This window comes from Acipenser ruthenus, chromosome 47, assembly GCF_902713425.1.
Source record: "Acipenser ruthenus chromosome 47, fAciRut3.2 maternal haplotype, whole genome shotgun sequence".
NCBI lineage: Eukaryota > Metazoa > Chordata > Actinopteri > Acipenseriformes > Acipenseridae > Acipenser > Acipenser ruthenus.
Window position 1 is genome coordinate 6,132,875 of NC_081235.1, and position 20,910 is coordinate 6,153,784.

The 20,910-nt window shown below is 44.5% G+C and overlaps 2 protein-coding genes and 1 long non-coding RNA gene across 4 annotated transcripts in view; 1 reads left to right on the plus strand and 2 right to left on the minus strand.

Annotated features, from left to right (window-relative positions):
- Positions 1 to 6,694, minus strand: LOC131721070 (complexin-4-like). The gene is made up of 3 exons (XM_059014212.1): positions 5,285 to 6,694; positions 2,626 to 2,713; positions 1 to 2,128 (listed from the first exon to the last, which is right to left on the minus strand). The coding sequence occupies exons 1-3, from the start codon at positions 5,455 to 5,457 to the stop codon at positions 1,910 to 1,912; spliced, it is 480 nt and encodes a 159-aa protein (XP_058870195.1). The 5' UTR covers positions 5,458 to 6,694; the 3' UTR covers positions 1 to 1,909.
- The window catches only part of LOC131721069 (megakaryocyte-associated tyrosine-protein kinase-like), a 20,052-nt gene continuing 1,237 nt past the window's right edge, over positions 2,096 to 20,910 (minus strand). Inside the window, exons 3-15 of one of the 2 annotated variants that reach the window (XR_009319843.1) lie at positions 18,924 to 19,037; positions 18,301 to 18,416; positions 17,477 to 17,696; positions 16,069 to 16,162; positions 15,904 to 15,969; positions 15,317 to 15,416; positions 14,238 to 14,322; positions 14,078 to 14,151; positions 13,160 to 13,355; positions 11,697 to 11,786; positions 10,672 to 11,252; positions 2,626 to 2,713; positions 2,096 to 2,128 (exon numbers count right to left, since the gene is read on the minus strand). Coding sequence is in view for 1 of the 2 variants with exons in the window: in XM_059014208.1 (XP_058870191.1) it covers positions 11,061 to 11,252; positions 11,697 to 11,786; positions 13,160 to 13,355; positions 14,078 to 14,151; positions 14,238 to 14,322; positions 15,317 to 15,416; positions 15,904 to 15,969; positions 16,069 to 16,162; positions 17,477 to 17,696; positions 18,301 to 18,416; positions 18,924 to 19,037 (1,347 nt within the window). In the remaining variant the exon portion in view is untranslated. Of the gene's footprint in view, positions 2,129 to 2,625; positions 2,714 to 9,893; positions 11,253 to 11,696; positions 11,787 to 13,159; positions 13,356 to 14,077; positions 14,152 to 14,237; positions 14,323 to 15,316; positions 15,417 to 15,903; positions 15,970 to 16,068; positions 16,163 to 17,476; positions 17,697 to 18,300; positions 18,417 to 18,923; positions 19,038 to 20,910 lie in introns of those variants that run through there. The other variant, XM_059014208.1, reaches the window with a different exon arrangement.
- The window catches only part of LOC131721071 (uncharacterized), a 10,810-nt gene continuing 10,482 nt past the window's right edge, over positions 20,583 to 20,910 (plus strand). Inside the window, exon 1 of the long non-coding RNA XR_009319844.1 lies at positions 20,583 to 20,673. This is a non-coding gene — a long non-coding RNA (uncharacterized LOC131721071). The remainder of the gene's footprint in view (positions 20,674 to 20,910) is intronic.

Sequence of the window (20,910 nt, forward strand, 5' to 3'; positions counted from 1 at the left end):
GAAAGTTAGCATCATTTTATTTGTGAGACACACATGTCCCTGTTCAGAGTAGGCTGACAGTGACTCTGCTTTGTTGTGATATTATAACCTGTGAAAAACATACACGTTTTTAAACAAACTTCATGCTCTTCTATGAAATCTCACTAGAATTGAGGCAAACAGTACTGACAAAAAAAACAACTGCTAAAATCACAATCAAGGTAAATTACTACTGATAATAATAATATCAGCAATGTAGTGAACCAGTTTTCACCTGTCCAGTGTTGCAGGTTGTCCTATGCTTTAGTGCGCTTTGACAAGCTCTAGGTATAGCAGATGACACCAGAGCACACACAGGGTTAATTTCACAGAAAGATAGAGCATTGCAATTTCTCTCCTGGAACAGTTGCATCAATCCGAATTACAAAATACATATTTTATTATCTTCAGCCTTGTCTGATCGCTTCCTTCTGTCAGTTCCCTCTGGTGCTGGATTACAGGGAAGGAATCACAAGATACAAAGAAGCAATTCATAAGAATAATAATTCTAAGATGTTCCGATTTTAATCTCCTTCGGGGCTTCCCTTGCCTTTTTCTTTTTCAATTTTTTTTTTTTTTTTTTTTAGAATTGTGATTATTCTGCGGCACATAAAACTGTCCATTTAGTTTTTTTTTATTAAGTAGGTGATTTGATCAACCTATTCCCTGCCGGTACAACCTACAGAAGGATATTTTAGAGCATTTTACAGCACCAAGGAGTGCCACTGCATGACATCAACCACCTATTTTTAATCCCAAAATAACTGCAGATGGGTGATTCATGCAATCCATTCCCCAGTGCTGTAAAGTGCTCTAAAAAATCCAGCCTTGGTTTACAATGCTAAAATGCTTCAATAATTAAAGGGTATAGTTTGACGTGACTTCTGAAGCCGGAAAAAAAAAAACCTATTCTGTGACTTTCTAGCAAATAAGAAAAATTGCCTTGTTTTAATAAAAAGGTCACTATAGAATCACCAGAGTTCCCCCTAGCGGTAGATTTGATGTACTGCGGGAATCAGGGCAATTACGTAGGTGAGTGGGTGTCAACTATGCCCAGTCACTTTTTAATCACCCTGTATATACTGTAAGAGCAATCACTGAACTACAAACTGTCTAAAAGCTCCAGGGTCTGTCTCTGTGAGCGCTGTCTAATGTTCAATGCAAATCTTAAATACATATTTATAAACAAAAACATGGTCTGTTGTAGTTGAAGCATTGACCAATCATGTTCTTAACTGAACACCAGACTAATGATTAACAATCTAGCATTGTCTCTTTATTACAACGTACAGTCTGTGTCTGTGCCACCTAATTCACATTTCCACCCCTGCTTATAAGATGCATGCAAGACAATGGGTTAAGCTTCTAAAACTACATGAAATTCTCCACTGGACACTGTATATGTTTTTGAAATGATATGTCGTCTCAACAGGTATTTCCGGGCTAAATCAATCAAATAAAATACAAAACCTGCGACCGGTTTATATATTTCATGATATGGTTTCACAGGGATGTTCTTGTAAACAGTAAAATAGGAAAGTATTGCCTGATTGGCTGGGTCAGTGTCCAATCACGGTCCTGGAGGCTCATTCCACTCCAGGTTTAACAGGTAAAATGAGATCATGAACTACTGCAGGGTCTGGATGGATGGAGTTTTAATTGGCTCAATTCAACAATTTAGAACAGGGTTGGAACAAAGACCAGGACTGGAAGAACCAACCCCTTGGCTACCCCTGAGCTAGGGACATGACTTACATAGTGTACTGTTGAACCTGTCACCTTGGGGAGGGAATAACACAGATTGGTGCTGTGCAGTGATTGTTCAGCGGCTGAATGCACAGTCCAGATGGGGAGAGCAGCCAGTGAGTCTGTCTGTCTGTCTCTCTGCTGGTCACATGACAGCGCACTTCTCCTCGGCCGCCTCTTTCATCTCGGTCAGTGTGGTCTGTGCTTTGGTCTTGATGACTTCGAAGTCCATGTTCTGGATCTTTCCCAGCAGGCTGTCGTTGACCTCCTCCTCTTCCTCATCCTGCTCCACCATCTTGGCGAGGTCTTCGGGCAGATCCACGTCTCCACCCACTATCTGAATCTGAGCGTCATCCTTCTCACTCTGAGGGAGAGAGAGGGGGCGGACAGGTCAGGAGAGCACACAGACTCTCTCATTCTCACAAACACATTTTCTTGGGTTTGGGATATAATTACCTGGGATTAAGTCCAGCCAGTCAGAGAGTGGAGGACACTGGGACTGATGGATCTCCTACCGCTGCTCGCTAACCTGTTCCTAACTTGTTACATACCCTCTCACTACACCACTGTGTGAGCTAAAGGCCCTTTATTCCAGCTTGCAGTCTGTTTGACAGCCCTTCACTCTATTTCCTCAGAACACGGCTGACCGTTTCTGTAATCCAACATCTATTTTCCTGAGACACGGCACAGTGGTTTCACATCCCCTTCAGCTATCTCACATTCATTTAGATATGGTTGCCAGGCACTGCAAACACAGCATCGTCATTATTAGCATTCGTCTCTAATGGCTTTGGGGGTCCAGTGGTTAAAGAAAGGGGCTTGTTAGCAGGAGCTTCAAATCCCGGCTGGGCAAGTGCGTACCTGTGGCAGTCGGTGTTTGTCCCTCATGAGAATTCTCAGACTGGCTCTCTCAGCCTTCTTCTGGGCAAACTGCTTGTCTCTCTCGATCCTGTGGAGCAGGCAGGGCGGGAGTCAGAGTACGTCACTGAAACTTTAAAATCACCAGACTGTTATCTGTCTTTATACTCCCCCCCCCCCCCCCCACGTGGAGAAAAAGGAGGTCAAAGCTCTTCCAAACGGACACTTAACACATTCAGACTGCTGTATTACACCTTGCTATGCTTGTACTATGGGAAGTTTTTATAAGGGATGTCATTGGATTGCATGAATACTTTCATGCACGCGGGTTTTCAGAGTGATTCTGCGTGATCCTGCACGTAGTTATGCAGTGTTTAGTGCCCTTTGTGAAGGTGTTGCATTGCTCCACTGGTTTTGCAGTGCATACTGGTGCTTCTGGCTTATTACCCTTTAATCCCTGTCTCTGTGGCCTGGTGTCCCCCGGACGTGACACAGATCTGATTGCAGTGCTTACCTCTTTATACCCAAAACACTGCGACAGGCTACAGCTGTGCCAGTGACTCCCAGAGTAACGACAGACCACTACATAGCTGAGAGAGAGCTAGGTTAGAAAAGTACCATACATACATACATACACATATACAGTGCTCCCTTGTTAGTGTGCATTCATATTGCCCCAAATGACTTCAATAAATTAATTCAGTATGTTGTACCTTGTTATGTTCTAGTAAAAGGGAATTCTTAGAAATTCCGCTGGGGAACTGTTTTAATCTCGTCCCGTGCTTTGCTTGAACCAAGGAAGAGTCACACAAGCACGTGACCCATAGTTATAACATGGAAAGGCTGCAAGCCACAGTCTCCTGTTAGTCATTTAATCACTGCTGAATTACAGTAAGCTGACTTTATCATTGCGTTGTGTGATAGATGATGCTTGTGTGTTCCTGCTGTGTTGACTGGGATGGCTTTGTAAGTGAGATGGTCTCATCCATCTCTATGGCACACATCCCGAGCAGCAAATGAGACATCACTCAGTGGCCTAGTGCAGGAGAGGTCACGTTTTTCTGATAAATCCCTTCATACCCTGCGATCGCAGCTCTCACTCTCCTCAATCTCCTAACTGCGTCTTTCACACTAAACCCTTCTTCACAGTGACATTCAACCCACATGACTTCTGATCTTGACATCAACCCTGCCAGGAAATTAACTTCAAGGGTATAGAGCTTCAACATGCTGTACTAAATACAAACACGTTTTCAAGACCAGTAAGAACATAAGAACATAAGAAAGTTTACAAACGAGAGAAGGCCATTCAGCCTATCTTGCTCGTTTGGTTGTTAGTAGCTTATTGATCCCACAATCTCATCAAGCAGCTTCTTGAAGGATCCCAGGGTGTCAGCTTCAACAACATTACTGGGGAGTTGGTTCCAGACCCTCACAATTCTCTGTAAAAAAGTGCCTCCTATTTTCTGATCTGAATGCCCCTTTATCTAATCTCCATTTGTGAGTAGTACCCCTGATCCGTGCCTCGATTATTATGTCTGTCGATGCATCAAATATAGCATTGCAACCCTGGTTATCTGGGTGCAATAGTGAAGATGACAACTCGAATAAGGAAGCCTGTCTATCATGTTTAATTTCCAGCACCCCTGCATTACCATTGCATCAGCTGTGTGAAGTCACTGCATTACCAGAGGCAGCTTCACTTCCAGAGTGCAGTCCAGACAGCTGCTCTCACCAGTCTCCCCCAGTGCCTGAAACTAGCACCTGTAGCAGAAATCAAGCTCCGACCTGGAGATGCCCCATTAACTACCATAGCTGCTATCACCAATTCATGAATGCATGCCTTCGGATGAGACGTAAAACCAAGGTCCTGTTGTTAGAGACTCTGCAGCAGCAGCAGTTGTGAAGCATAGTTCAACCCCTAGTATCTGTAAGTCGCTTTGGATAAAAACACCTGCTAAATAACTAAATAATAATAAATAATAATAATAATAATAATAATAATAATAATAATAATAATAATAATATTAAAAAACATATTGAACAAGATCCATTTTTGAGCGTGAGTTTTTGTTTGTGCATATATTAACAGACCTGTTGTGTAACACTTAGAGACACATTTCCAAAGTGTTAATGAAAGAATAGTTAATCACTATGCATTTACTGGCCCCCTGTTGGATAAATACAGCCCCCTCCCACTCTAATGACATCTATAGGTGAGTGCACGACATTTACTAAGCCCCAGAGCTACGAAACTATTAAGAAAGAACGAAGGTGACAGGCAGAACATTATTAATGATTTGGAAACATAAAAAATAATCAAATGTCTAACTCTATCTCTTTGTAAATCAGGCCCTATATTATGAATTCTTTTTTGTAGGATCTTTTCAAAATAGACTATAGTTTATACATTGTGGGTCAGATTTACAAAATGCTTCTTGTTAGTTGCTTAAAGTTGCTTATATATACAAACCCAGTGCAGTTATTTTGACAGTATTTTTGCATTTGGAAGAGGACACAGTTTGGTAACAATTTACATGTTTACAGAACTGTATATATTTCTAAAATGTTCTCCTACAAAAGTCACCCTCAATTCCTGGCAAACTTATTCCAAGCTATTATTCCTATAAAGTGCCACTTGCAAACTGGCCCGCAGACTCACTTTTCCTCCACCAGCTGCCTCTGGTACTCCTCAAACTCCTCACGGGTCATTCCTTTAGACTGCGGGGTCTCCTTCCCATCGCCTTCCTCCTTCTTCTTCTCCTCCTCCTCCGCCGCTCCTCCGGCCATGTTCTTCATCGGATTTCCGATCATCGCCTTCAGCAGGAACGACATGGCGGAGTGAGCTTGGGGACCGGGGGGTGGGGGAGCTGGAGGGGTCTTTAACAGCAGAAAGCAAAAGAAACTACAAATCAAACGTGGCGTGTGCGACTGTGTTTTTAGAGACAGGCACGCTCGTTTGTGTTTACGCCTTGGCTGTGGTGTGTTTCAAGGTTACTGGAGCTGGGTGTCGGTGAGGCTTGAGAAAAAAAAGAGGCTAAAGAGCTTAACTCAAGCAGCCCTTCTCAGCTGGCTGCCTTCACCTTGGTCCAGAGAGCTAATAGGCCCTCGCTTATCCCTTACTATCCGGGAGGCAACTCAGGGGAGTGGCATGTTCCCTGAGAAACTGTAGCATCGAAAATGGCAATAGTATAAAGTACCAGCACTTGAGGGCAATATCTGTAAAGTTAGAGCGAGAGTGACTTCATGCAAAAGCATTCTGGTGTTATGACACAATGGAGGTGGGTGAGCTGCTTGCCTGTTTGTGTGGCTGGGCTCGGTACTGAAGGAGCATACTGAGGTCTAGTAAGAATATTTCAGAGCTCAGTATTTGGAGGTTTTTCTTCGGTCGTCATCGTTGTCTGCAGGTCAGGGGGAAGTTAAAAATAGCCGGCCTAACAGGTGTGAAAAGAGCAGCTTGCATTCTAATTGTATAAGTCTGGATTGTTTCTCGCTTCTCAGCTTGCTGTTGGATAAATGCTCCCTGCATTAGACGCTCTGCCTGGCTGCCAGTGGCCGGTAGCCTAGGCTCAGTTGGCACAGACCCAAAGCCGCCTTTGTATTAATGATGAGTCCATGCTGAGTACCTTACTGGCGCACAACAAGGTCATAGTCTTAGGGAATAAGAGCACCAGTCCTCAGATTTCATTACTGCTGCCCAGAGTACCCCACTCACAACGATTGCTTACTGTGTAAATATCTTGGTATCCCTGAATCCATCCACTCTTCAAATAAACGTCTCGGAATGACAAGGGGGTGAAGCGCTGATTGCCCGTTTGACAGTCAGCTTCCTGTATTACAGCAATGATTAATTGACGAACGTGAGACACAGCGGTTGGTGTGGCTTGCAGTCTTTCCCATGGAGCAATGCTGTTCCTGTGAGCCATTGTGTGGCCATTGTGTGGCCCCACCCCGAAATATATTTCTGCCTTGGTGATTGCCGAGCCTCATCTGGCATTGAGTTTTGTACCAGTCCTGGTAGATACCATTGCAGAAACCTGCCTTTTATACAATGGGTATTACATCCTGCCTAGTAAGACCACATGTCTGCCTCTTCACCCCATAGCCCACAGTCCTTCACCTGCTCCTCTCACTGCGTTATTAGTCTCAACGGTTAAGGAGATTTTCACACAGTAAGAGCTTCAGGGTTAGTGTAGACATATATGTCAGAGGAGTCTTAAGAAGAAACTATTTTCCTAGAACTGCGACACCATCACACGCTGTCAGCCTTGTGAAGATCACATACTGATCAATAGATATTGTCGCCCTGCTTTATGTTGTGTTAATTAGCTTCCTATAATCTGTATTTCATTTATGTCCATCTATCCATAACCCAGGTGTCAATCTCTATACCAAATGAGCGACTGCTTGGTTTTGAAGTAATCCACATATTTCATTTTTAGGCAATGGAACTTAATGCACCTGTGTTGTAAAATGCTCCGTGTACCAGCCCTATCTTATCTTTTAAAATATTTCCCACATCTCACAGGGATGGAAATCAGACTCCTATTGCACAGCCATTTTACCCATTCCAGCTTGATTAGCCACAGAGTATAGGGAACAAGCTCAGGTGTGTCTCGTTAAACTCCTAGTCCCAGGAATGGATCACACTGCTGTGCAATGGAAGTCTTAATACCATCCCTGTCTCATACAGTAATGCTCATATTGAGATGCTCACATTAATGGATGCAAAGAAGGAAAAATGACTTTAAAAGGGCAGAAATTGCACAGATGAAGAAAGCTGCAACTGACCCATTCATTTCCACTTGAATGAAGCTGTAACAATTGCCACTGTAAATATTTTTTTGTAGGCAAAACCCCTAGACACCGTTTCCATGTGTATAATATCAATGGCTGCTTTCATTTCCCTCCCCCACTCCATTGCTACTGGTGTAGAGGTGATGCGATGGAGTAATGTGCTGGAATTAGAATGGAAGCTCAATCACGCTTGGGATCTGGAATGGAGACAGCCCAGATTACAGTGTAACACCCCCCCCCCCCCCGTGCATTACTAATCTCAGTTCCCAATCAGTGCACAGGCTGGCTTATTCCATCCTCGCTGCAGTAGCATCCACACGGCTAGGTGACTGCTGTTGTAAGCTATATGTAAGCAATTTCAGATATTTGTTCTTAGCTTCTTACTACAGAACAGTAATCCTTTCAAGAGGGAGAGAAAGGAAAAAAAAATCTCCGTACTGTAGGATTATTTAATCATTGGAATGGGGTTGCTTTTAGAAGACAAAGGTGATTTTTTTTGTATTGTTATATATCATTTTAGTACAGAGAAAATAATAACCGTGCAGAAAAAAATGAAATAAAACCAAAAATGAATGCTGTACATAACAAGGTCACTTCGTTCAGTGGATGTTAATAACTGGATCAGATAGCTAGACAAAGGCATCATGCTGACGGTGGTGTGGCCTAATGGTTCAAGCCGAGGGACTGGGAGGCAGCGTGGCCTAGTGGTTAGAGACAAGGTAATGTGGTCCTTGTGAGGTCCCTTATAAAAGTTCCCCTGTAGTAAAGGCATAGAAAGTGTAGGAAAGCACAGTGAAAGCATGGTAAAGTATAGGTAAGCATTGTAAAGAATAGCAAGGTATGGTAGAGTATGTTAAAAAAACATGACAAACCAGGGTAAACTATGCTAAACACATACTATAACAAAGGGAAAAGCATCGTAGAACTGCAGAAATACTGTGGTGAACATTTATAAGGCGTAGTCCAGTGAAGTCATACATGCGCTGCGTCCTTATTTGGTCCAATAACCTTAAACAGACCCACTCTAGTGACTCTGGCCCTGATTAATATTTGCCTTTTACAATCCCTCGCCCCCTTGAGCAATAAGCTGCAACATCTTTTCCTCTTAAGAAAGCAAATGCTATTTCTCTCAAATCCTTTAATATATATATATATTTCAGCTAATCCAATAGGGGCTCCGGAAAATGCAGGAGCAATCCATCTCTGCATCTCTCAGGCTTGTCTTCTCCTGTCTGAATGAGCGTTTCAACCTGCTGCAGTCCCGCGGGGCAACAGGATCGAACGAGCTTCAAGAGCTTAAAGTGTGTGACCCGCAGATTCCTGTGGCAAGCCCCTGCACGATTCTGCAGCTCTCTGTATTTAAAAAACAAAGTCACATTGCTTCCTGCTCCATGTCACTTCAGTGGCAGCTGATTGGAAAACTCATACAGCCTCAGGGATGGAAATAAGACTCCTGTTGCATAGCAATTTCACCCATTCCAGGTTTTACTACCAGCTTGATCAGTTACAGTGTACAGGTAACAAGCTCAGGTGTGTCTTATTAAACTCATAGTAAAACCTGGAATGGGTCAACCAGCTATGCAATGGGAGTCTTATTTGCATCCCTGCAGCCTCCTCTCGCAGGGATTCTTAATATAGTGGTGGACCTTGATACCATTAATCCTGTCCCCCTAAACCACACTGCCTTCCAGTCTTCTTCCTCCCAGTCCCTCAGTGATGCCCCCTCCCTCCCTAAAGAAACATCCTCTATCCTGCTGTTTACCGTTTCATTAATCTACAGCAAATACTTTTCCATCTGCCATATCCATGAATTGCTCAAATAAGTTGCAATAAAATAATAATAATAATGTCCACAAACGCCCAAGCCATATGTCATCTCCTCCTTAATCCCTTTCTTACATCAGCAATAACATTCAAGATTTTGCACATGAAGCCTCTAGTCCCTGGCCATATTGCAGGGCAATGATTTGACTGGAAGATATGAGTGATCTCGGCTCTAATCCACGATCAGCTGTGTCTTAGACGGTTCCCAGGAGGGCGTTCGGACGGGAATTGATTTTTCAAACTTGTCTCGTGCTGGATACAGCCTTCTCAGAAACCCTTCAAGCACTGAGTCTCTTCCCCCTCTGTGAAAAATTCAATCAACACTTCCCGGCAATCCTTTATCAATACAATACAACACACGTGGATTTTGATATAGCGCCCTTCACACCATGGCATCCCAGAGTGCTGTCCAAAATCGAAAGCAAAACGAGATCGCTTACATGTGCAATACACTCCAGCTACAACCAATTCTAGAAAAGCAGGTTTTCAATTTTAGACTGCAAAGAGTCCAACGTTTCAACCAGAATAGAATAGACAAGACTGGAAACAGAACCTTGTGAAATATCAGGGCATATATTTTCAATACTCCAGTATATAGTTTCACGCCGGCTTTGCCTTATATGTATTGTGTATTAGAAACAGCACTTGCATTTAAACAACTGAAGTTTATTTTTGATTTTGTCATTATGTACAGACATTTAACTTTCACATAGTTGATAAATATATATATATAGTCTGTACAATACAGGCCCCCATGCAGTGCATCCCATCCTGAATAACAGAAGCTCACAGTGTTTGAAAAGTTTATACATTCATAAGTGTTCCACTCTCTCCCAGCCCGGTAAGAAGCCTTTGAGTTTTCCGATCTACACACAAAGACACCGACTCCCTGAGCTCCTGCCCTAAACCAAAGAGCACACTGCCTTGCGGGAGGCAGAAAGGCCGTTCTAGTGACCCCTGTGCCTCTGTGATGCATCTAAGCTCAGGTGTGACCAATGAAGACCGTGGTGAAGCCCTGGAGTGCTGACCGATGCTTTCACATCCATTCTCTTACCTCTTTTTAGCTTTATTCCCATCATTACTGCCTCGCCACCGCTGCTGGCAATCTCTTGGTTCTTAACTTGTTTTTTTACATTTTAATTCAGGGTATACTTCACATCTAGATAACACTGCTGGATTCAAGGTGCTACAGCTGCAGTTCACAGGGTCTAACTGCAGTTTGAACTACAGCACAAGAACGAACCAGCAGTAGCTTTTCATCCAGAGCGCTGCATATTCCATAGTTAAAAAAAATAATAATAATAACATTAGGGTTCGGGTTAGGGACCATAGAAGAATTGCATTTAGGGTAATTCGTTTCATTTTTCAACGCTCAAAATTGTTGAAAAAAAAATTACTGTTAGGCGTGCCAGCAACAATCTCACTCACCATCACAATGTTCACTGTATCGGTGTCCGTTATGAAAACACAGCACATAGGATAAGGTGTAAGCGGTGTGGTACAGTGGTCTTGAGAACAAGGAACGGCTCTCAGACAACGTTCCAAGTGTTTAAAAGAATCTAGCACAGTTTGAGACTGGCCTGTCTTTCTGCTCCAGGTGAACAGCGTGGTCCGTCTGTCTGCAGCTCTGCCAGATTTTCAACATAATGAAAAGGGGGACCAGTGGTAATATTGCTAGTGCTAATAAAAGAGGCAATAAAATGGATTTGAAAACTGATCAGCGCTTCTTGAAAGCGTTGTGCAATGGGAGTCTGGTGCTAGGCTGCACGGGAGAAGTCTCTCTCTTGGTGGAGCGGTGTGTGTGTCCTCTGGCTGGCTCAGCTGCCTGGCGTGGGTTCCCAGCTTCGGTGCTCCTTCTCCAGCTTCTCTCTCAGCTTGCGGAAGGACGGCCGCTTCCCGGGATCGTTCTCCCAGCAGCTCCGCATCAGGGCGTACACGGCAGGGGGGCAGTCCTCCGGAGCCTCCATGCGATAGCCCTTCTCTACCTTCTCCTTCACCTCCTTCAGGGTCTGGGGAGTGGGGGAGAGACAGCTAGGGGTTAGGGTTAGTCTTTTACGGGGTTTAAACATACAGGGAGAGACTTTATACTAATGATAACAGTTATATTAGAGATATCATAAAGCTCGAGGTAGCAAAACTATTACAGCTGTCCCTCAGCACCCCCTACTGTAAGATCCTTTACACTGCAACATGATAGGCAGCACTAAGCACAGTGCTCTTACTCAAACATCTTATTTGGGGGGGGGGGTTGTGACCCAATTCAAGGCAAGTAGAGGAGCGCCATAGGTTCACACCACACCTCGCCCGCAGTCATCAAAGGTGATTATTACACAAACCAGGAGTGGATGAAACGGCTGTGGAATGGGAGTCTTATTTCCATCCCTGAGGAACGTTGCTCTAGTTTTATTAACCCTCTCTACTGAGCGAGTTGGTACCCCTGGATCCAGACTCACCATCTTGGGGTACGGCTGCCTGCCGTAGGAGAAGGTCTCCCAGAGCAGGACACCGTAGCTCCAGACGTCCGAGCGAGTCGAGAACTTTTGCTGCGGGAACAAAAGACAGTCAGAGAACTGCAGTGTGGGGTGGATCACTGGCAGGGACTGAGCATGCAATCCGAACATCAGAAACACACTTCCTGCACAACCCACGCATTCCACATTCCAAGCGTAACTTCTATAAATCTATATACCTTACTTCTACCCTATTCACGCTGCTGCAGGGATGGAAATAAGACTCCCATTGCATAGAAGTTTGATCCGTTGTCAGTTTAATAGGACACACCTGAGCTTGCTAGTATATACACAGTGTGGCTAATGAAGCTTGTATTAAAACCCGGAATGGGGCAAACTGCTATGCAATAGGAGTCTTATTTCCATCCCTGCTGCTGTTGCATATAAAGAATGTGCGATTCTCTTCAATCATAGCTATGTTTTGAAAACATTAATGCAATGTGGATCAGGGATTAGGAAATTGCTTTAAGTACAGAGACTGATGGAGGGGAAATGTAATGATCCCAATAGTGACGGACCAGAATACCCCCAGTCCTTTAACTCTATATAAAACCACACTGTGATATACTGTAGTGGTCCTTATTAACAACCTCTAAAGACAGTGGAATGACATCAGCAGGTTTATAAACTTTATCATCCAGCAGACAAGCTGTCCGGCAGCTAAAAAAGACCTCAGCATTTATAGGGTTAAGGCTGTAAAGTGATCTCTCTTTGCCTAGAGATTGGGTTACTAATGTCCCCAGCGCTGTCTGCCTCTACTGTAATTACCATGCTGGCCTCTCTGACTGCATTGGGCGCAGCAAGGGGTCCCAAATCCAGCAGCCTGTCTCCTCTACAATTAGCAGGCCAGCCCCTCCCAGTGAAAAGTGGGGCGCAGCGAGCGGCCCACTCCCCAGTCTGTCGCCTTTGTGTCCCGAAGGCTGTAATTAGCCCAGGAATCCCGGATTATCAGGGGCCAGGTACAGGACTAGCCCGGCTAGACAGCCAGGAGAGTAACAAGAGATGATAATGGAGCAGGACTGGAGGAAATGACAGGGCGCGACACATCAAACAGAAAACACACAACTCCGAACAATCCCCCGAGCCTAGATTCAGCCTCAAAAAAAAAAATAATATAAATAAAAAGAGGATGCAGAGCAAATCAGGCCTCAGCATTCTAGTGCGGTCTGTTATAAAACCTTCTTTTAATCCAGCGGGCCCAATTATTTTCGCTCCCGATCTACTGGTGATTACAGAAAGCCAGTTAAGATCATCTGGGGCATCCTTTAGTCTTTATGCCCCTTCCTGTGGAATTCAAGCCAAAATGATATCAGGAAGTCAGTAGTGAGGCATTGGTTTAAAGGGTGCAATATTAAATTGTACTGTATTGTATTGCAATGAAAGCCCCCCCCCTCTCTCTCTCTCACATCTTTCTTCAGCGCCTCGGGGGCGGTCCATTTGACCGGCAGTTTGGCGTTGTCCGTGGATTTGGGGTCCACCTGGGCCAGGCCAAAGTCGCTGACCTTGGCCACGTTGTCGCTGGACACCAGGATGTTGCGTGCAGCCAGGTCGCGATGGATAAACTTCTTGGACTCCAGATACTCCATCCCCTCACACACATCACTACCGGCGGAACAGAGGAGAGAGAGAGAGAGAGAGAGAGAGAGAGAGAGAGAGAGAGAGAGAGAGAGAGAGAGAGAGAGAGAGAGAGAGAGAGAGAGAGAGCAAGACCATGTCACTTTAACAAGCCATTCAGAACTTCAGAACCCTCAGTCCCAACTCTAAAGCAAAACAAGTGTCAAGTGCCTTCGTCAGCATAGACATGTTTATTTCAAGTCTTGGATCTGACTGGGCTCTCTGTTAGTGTGCATGGATCTGACTGGGCTCTCTGTTAGTGTGCATGGATCTGACTGGGCTCTCTGTTAGTGTGCATGGATCTGACTGGGCTCTCTGTTAGTGTGCATGGATCTGACTGGGCTCTCTGTTAGTGTGCATGGATCTGACTGGGCTCTCTGTTAGTGTGCATGGATCTGACTGGGCTCTCTGTTAGTGTGCATGGATCTGACTGGGCTCTCTGTTAGTGTGCATGGATCTGACTGGGCTCTCTGTTAGTGTGCATGGATCTGACTGGGCTCTCTGTTAGTGTGCATGGATCTGACTGGGCTCTCTGTTAGTGTGCATGGATCTGACTGGGCTCTCTGTTAGTGTGCATGGATCTGACTGGGCTCTCCGTTAGTGTGCATGGATCTGACTGGGCTCTCCGTTAGTGTGCATGGATCTGACTGGGCTCTCTGTTAGTGTGCATGCTGACACTTTGGCATGACTGAGAGCCGGGTGAGACTTACAGTGCGAAGCGGAGCAGCTGGCGAGCGTTGATGAGCGAGCGCCCCCGAGAGCGCAGGAAGTTCACCAGGTTCCCCTGAAATAACAGACGCATGCTTTAGGAGGCAGCAAAGGAATGAGCGACCTGTAACCCTCCATGCACAGGAAGAGCAGGGGACCCACCTTGGCCATGAACTCGGTGACGATGTGCAGCCCGTTGTGCAGGATCACCCCAAGCAAGCGCACCAGGTTACTGTGCTGCAGCTTCCTGAGAGAGACGGAGGTATATTCACAACATGCATTTCTACATTGTGCTGTGCACAGCTACGGCCAAAGGTTTCGCATCACCCTATTGAATGAACTCATTTTGCATCATAAAGCCGAATGAAACCTGCTAAAGTTAACATATTGAATTACACACCCAGCGCTTTGTAGTTTTCCATATACTTAACAAAAAAAACTGATTGAAAAACGTGACATTTCAAAATCTAACACGAAATATACTGTGCTACTATTTTGGCTTCCGGTAGACTTTTGCGAAATCATTTTGTAGTTTCTTTGATTACGTGATTAAATAAAAGGATCTAAATTATGTTCATAGCTTTTTTTAAATTCAATCCCAAAATTGCAGGTGATGCAAAACTATTGGCCACAGCTACAGACAATTGTGTGGGCTGATAGGACGATCCAGCCAAAACTTTATGTAAGGCAAAGGGTTAAAGAAACATTAGGAGGAACAAAGTGGGGAACATGTGACCTTGTGCAAAAGATGTTCTGAGGCTGAAACAATATTGCTGACACGCCATGAAACTGGTACTGTCAAGAGAACAGAGTGCAAACAAAGTTCAGCTTCACACACACAGATTTAGGCAATATATATAAGACAGAGTGCGAGTGAGACAGCTACCTGAAACCTCTCCTGACAACAGACCTCCACCGTACCCGAGAGCTTCTCTCAGAATAAGGTAACTGATCACTCCGATGTCTGTAGATGCATCACTGTGTATAAATGATCATGCTTATGTGCGTGTGCGTGTGCGTGCAACCTTTGAATACTGGAATCAATAACACTCCTTAACACTGAATTAGAGATAACCTGCAGGGAGGAGCCGCCCACCTGCCTGCAGTGCCTGGTCTGATGAAATCCTATTGCATTTATATTGTCATTGCTCTCTATAGAAATCCACAGCAGGAAAACACAACACTGCTTTCAGAGTCCCTACAGTACATAATGGTACGCAGACAGACCCAGGAACACTTACGTCATGACCGCGGTTTCCTCCAGAAAGGCCTGGGCGGTGACATCACACTTGATGTTCTTCACAGCCACCTTCTGGCCCATGTACTCCCCTTCAAAAACAGCTGGGGGCGACAGAGAGCACAGAACCGGTCAACACACCTGCCTGCCCTGCTGCAGCTCTAATCAGCCGGAATTCAACAGGAGATGTAAATGATGTCTCTCTGGCCGCTGGGTCATACAAAGGTATTTCCTGAAACTTTGTCCACCTGACATTGTTCCTTCTATTTTTTTTTATTTTTTTTATTTTATGGATGACAGTCAATGAGATCAGAGGTATTTAAAGCTGATGTAGGTATAACTTGTAATGCGTCCTTAAAATGTATTTTGATGAGGTTATGGCACCACCTAGTGGTCACAAGAAGAATAGCGTCTGTGTTGGCAACCCCTGCTTGATTTGGAAGGAATTTTTTTTGTAAAAGTTTAATTGCATACACACGACTTTGCATCGACTCCCATATACATGTTGCATAGAAATGTACTATTCTGTACTCTAGGAGGACATGGAGGGCATGGATTGCCCCCCCCCCCCTCAACACACACAGCACTGACCTCCAAACTCTCCCTCTCCGATACTCTCTCCCAGGGTCAGTTTCTCAATGTCCAGCAGCCACCCCGCTGCAGAGAGTTAAGGACAAACCATCATCAACAGGATCTTTTGCAAACAGAGAGAGGTTTCTGAAATGTTTCAGTGCGTTACGGGATTGAAAAGCCCACCTTTGGAAAGCTCCTCCGCGGCTGACTTGGTGCCCTCTTTCTGTTTGGGTTTCTGCAGAGTGGTGGCGATCGCTCCCTTCTCCTTCATGTAAGACTGAAACCAACACAGTCCAGTGAACACACAGCCCAGTGTCAAACTGTTCAATCAGTTTTGACACTTTCCACTTCAATGGGCTACTTCACACCATCTGCAAGTTCCCAAATAGTTAGCTTTACCCGTAAACACCCTGTTCAGCATGATATTAAGGGCTTAAGGGCTTTTTTTCTGCCTGGATCATTACTTGACATGCTTACTAATGCTTCTGAAAAGACTACTCCAGGCAGGCTGATTGTGGGGAAACATATCAACGCTGCTCAGGATTTAATGGGCTTTAGTGTGCGGCGCAACGTGAAAATGCTTCCCCACCTCACACTAGAACAGTAAGCATGGCAAATTACGATCACAGCAGAAACAGAGGCCCATACAGAACGTACTGGAAATCGGAGATGCTATGAAGTCTTTAAGCTCAAGGTGGCGGTATAACCAATACATCAGCACAGAGGACAGTGAATTCACTTTGTTCATTTCATTGCATGAGCAGATGCAGAGTGAGGCTCTGAAAAGGACTATGTGCTCTAAACAGATTGTCAACTAAACTCACTTCATTGCTGGCAATTATGGTTTTACAGCAGTAGCATTCTAAAAATATCTTTCTGTTTCATCCGAGTGAGAAACGCAGGGTTGCTATTTGCAACTCAGGAAGCACTTGTATGAGACGTGATTCATGACTGCTGCACCACAGTATGATAACCTCAGGTCCGAGTGTAACAGGGAACTGCTGCCAAGAGTGACCGAGCCTGTGCAAATAAGTTCCTCATTGCAAAATACTGTTAGATCCACGTGGAAGACACTGAGAAAGGATTCTTGATAAGTTTTCATTCGCATTACAAAGGATATAGATTTACCCTGGTACGTGGCCTTGGGTTAAAGCAGACTTTGTTATCTCAAGGGAAGCGAGAAGTTTCCATTCTGCTGTGGTCACTCACACCTGTTATTGCTGCTTCTGAGTAGCTTTTGTAATTTCTAATCATTCTGTTGCCGGTTTCACACTTTTTGCAATGGGGTTTCTCTGAAACATCTGACGCAGAGCAGAGATGGAAATAAGACTCCTGTTGCACAGCAGGTTCACCCATTTCAGGTTTTAATACAAGCTTCAGAAGGCACAGTCCATAGGTAACAAGCTCAGGTGTGTCTGATTAAACCAATAAAACTAGAATTGGATAAAACTGCCAAGCAATGGGAGTCTTATTTCCATCCCTGCAGCGCTTCTTTGAAACACACTTTAAACTACAGCTTTCACATGAAGTCACGCTTTCACTGCTGGAACAGATTTAGGACAGACACTAGAAGCTTGTGCTGTGGTGGTACCTGGATCATGTCAATGAGGTTGTAGAAGTACTGCACGTGGTCAATGGTCAGCTTGCTGTCCTTGTAGATGACCCGGTAGTGGATGACCTCTTTCTGGAAGCTGACACACAGCACATAGTCCCCGGGGTGACGAATCGACTCTCGTACCAGGAACAGACCGTCCTCGGGGGGTGCGAGTTTGAGAACAGCCTCTGGACCAGAGATCTTCCCGTGGAACCACCTGGGTGTGAGGAGAGGGAAAGGGGTGTGAGGAGGGTGAGGAGGGGGAGGGGTGTGAGGAGAGGGGGGAGGGGTGTGAGGAGAGAGGAAGGGGTGTGAAGAGAGGGGAAGGGGTATGAGGAGAGGGGAAGGAGAGTGAGGAGAGAGGAAGGGGTGTGAAGAGAGGGGAAGGGGTGTGAGGAGAGGGGAAGGGGTGTGAAGAAAGGGGAAGGAGTGTGAAGAGAGAGGAAGGAGAGTGAAGAGGAGCTTTTTTTTGAAAGAGGTAAACATTTACCATACTGATAAAATAAAAATATGCATTTAAAATCTAGAGTTCAGTTTAGTGAAATGTATTTCATATTCAATATTTATGTTATTAACCCTTTCGGGCATGATGACCTCATATGAGGACGCCATCCCCCCCCCCCCCCCATATAAAGCAATGGAAATAAAATTCAAATCATTTACAATGAAAATATATATTATGTGTTCAAAACGACTTTTTTCAAGCTATTTTCAGTCTCTCCTGCATGAAAGAGTTCAACCCCATATTGAAACGAATGCTGTAGTTTCCCACAAGCCTCTCCAGTGAACGTGTATGATTTGTGTGTCTGTGCTGCACTCACGGCATGAGGCTGAGGTTGGGGTCCACTCGGATAGCCTCCCTCTCCCGCAGGCAGCTGGCAGACACTGTGCCCTTCTCCTCCGTCTTGTTGTGCTGGGCCAGGTAAACCCCTTTGCCCTGAGAGAGAACGCAACATTAGGACTGACCACACAACCTGCTGCACCACACCAGACAGGCCACGGGACACACCCAGCCTTAGTCTTTAGTTTCAGAGCTGCGCAAAGCGATTATTCCATTGTTTGGATCTAGGTGAGGGCCGTCTGTGTTGATCGGGATAATTCGCCACGCCAAGTGAACCAGTCAAAGCAGCAGCTGCTTGGGTTTGTGTGGATCGCTGTTCTCCACGGAGTCTCTGAAAAGCAGCGATCAGCGCCTATCAAAACAGTCGTTTCGTCACTTGTTTCACTTGGAATGTTCGAATTTGAAAAAAGGCATTCCGTTTTCCTGGTCCATGGTCTTGGAATAAACTTCGGAACTGAAATTTAGCATCTTGAGACCGTTAAAGGAGGGGTAAGCTGGCAGATTCTGCCCCCGGGCTTCGTGTTTAAAAGCCCAGGTGCAGTGGGGCGGTGTCCGGATCGGGGTAAAGACACAGTCTACATAGCAGCAGGGCAGGGTACTTACCAGGCCAGCTTCTACAATGGTCAGGATGTCTCCCTTGTGGTAGCTCAGCTCCCCTGCCTTGGGCTTGGCGTGGTCACACTTGGCAATGCACTGAGTGCCTGGAAACCAGCTTTTCTAAAGGGGTGGGGTGAAAAGAAATCGAGAAAGAAAGAAAGAAAGAAAGAAAGAAAGAAAGGAGAGAGAAAGAAAGAAAGAAAATGCAACAGTTAATCGATTCAATAGATTATTGATTGTCATGGTTTATATTTTTATATATATATATATTATAAACTAGCAGTTGCTTTTTTTAATTAATAAAGTTCTCTCAATGCATATATTATATAACATGTATACCATGTGTGTGTGTGTTTGCTTCTTGCCTTGGGGTAACAAAGCCTCCTCAATGCATTATTTAACAAGTATTACCTGTCAGATATTCGATCAGGAGTTCGGTTGCTGACCGACTGAACTTTTTAAACAGACGGTGGGGGACAGTGGGCACTGTTACACGATCATACAAACCGCAAAAAACATGTTTTTAGCAGATTTGTGATCTTGCAGTGGTTTTTCTTTTGAGCACTAATCTCTGCAAGGTCAAGCCCATCAAACTCTGTTCACTGAAGAACGCAAGAAGACAAATTCCGAGCGAGAGGAGACCGTTCAGACCATCAGTGTCAGTCTGGTTCCTGGTAGCTCGCTCACCTCAGAACTGTCAAACTGGGTCAAGTTCATTTCACAAACCAACTGCACCTCTTGCCCACCTATTTCCTGTTTAAACGCACTTGAAGAGGAAGTAGTCTGTAAAATATCTAAATGCTGGTATTTGTAGCGTTCTATATTGACTGTTTGCACATCATGAATATTGTGAAAACGCTTCCTCCGAATTTGTAGAGGCAAAACAGAAATGAGGAACGGTTACAGTAATAAACTGCACACACAACGGAAACTCAAACGTAACCCTAATAGACTATTTAAAAAAACAAAATCTAAAATATTAGTGTGTCGACTACGGGTTTTCATAAATTAAAAACAAAATCAATAGGGAGTGTTAATTGTATATACATAGAACATGTAGAAATAACGATGTTCCATAATGTCCAAACTAGATATTGTTCGGATCTGTTCTTCCCTTATAAAAAAGATTCCCACGGATTATCATGCTTTTCCCATCACCATACTATGCATTCACCATAGTCTACCCTGGTTTGCCTTGATTGTATTAGTCTGGCACAGGTTGCAAATGCATTACAGAGCACATACAGATCAGTGATGGTAATAATCATTTTAAAATCAATTCCCAAATCCTATTCCCTTTTTATCAGTCCCAACACATCACTGATCAAAATTGCAACTGGCAGTATTAAAATGAGCTTCTCACAGTGGCAACAAATTACTTCAATCGAAGTCACTGTTCAGCACTTCAATTGGCTTCAAATGAAAGCAGCTGAACAAATCACCACAGTTATCCCTCGAAGGGACTGGAATTTTAAAAAGGAATTGGAATTGGAATTGGAATTGAGAACCAGGAAATGACCCAGAAACTGGTGATCAGACTTGTATATCAAGGAGCTGTCACTGCTTGCTATCTGTAAACAGCACAGTTAGACAGCCTGGAGGGATTGAGAAAGACACGAGGAAGTGAGTCAGGATGACAGGGTTACAAATAGAGTTAAACATAGAACCCCAACCCGCCCCCACGGCAACTACAGAACTCAAAGCGAGGCTACACATAGACGGACCTCTACAAAAATGAAACTTAGCAGATGTGTAGGTAAATGAATATATAACTTTATCAGCATACAGAAATAATTCAGTAGTGTATGGAGCAAGGGTCGATGGACCAGACAACTCTTCTGATATGCAACCTGTAAAACAAGACTGTTCTTTACATGCCCATTGACACCCGACGAAGAGCAGTCTCAAAAGCTTGTGTTTGTATTTCACAGCCAATCTGAGAAACGGGATCGACCCTTGCAATCTGTTTTCTAGCAAAGGAATGGCATAATCA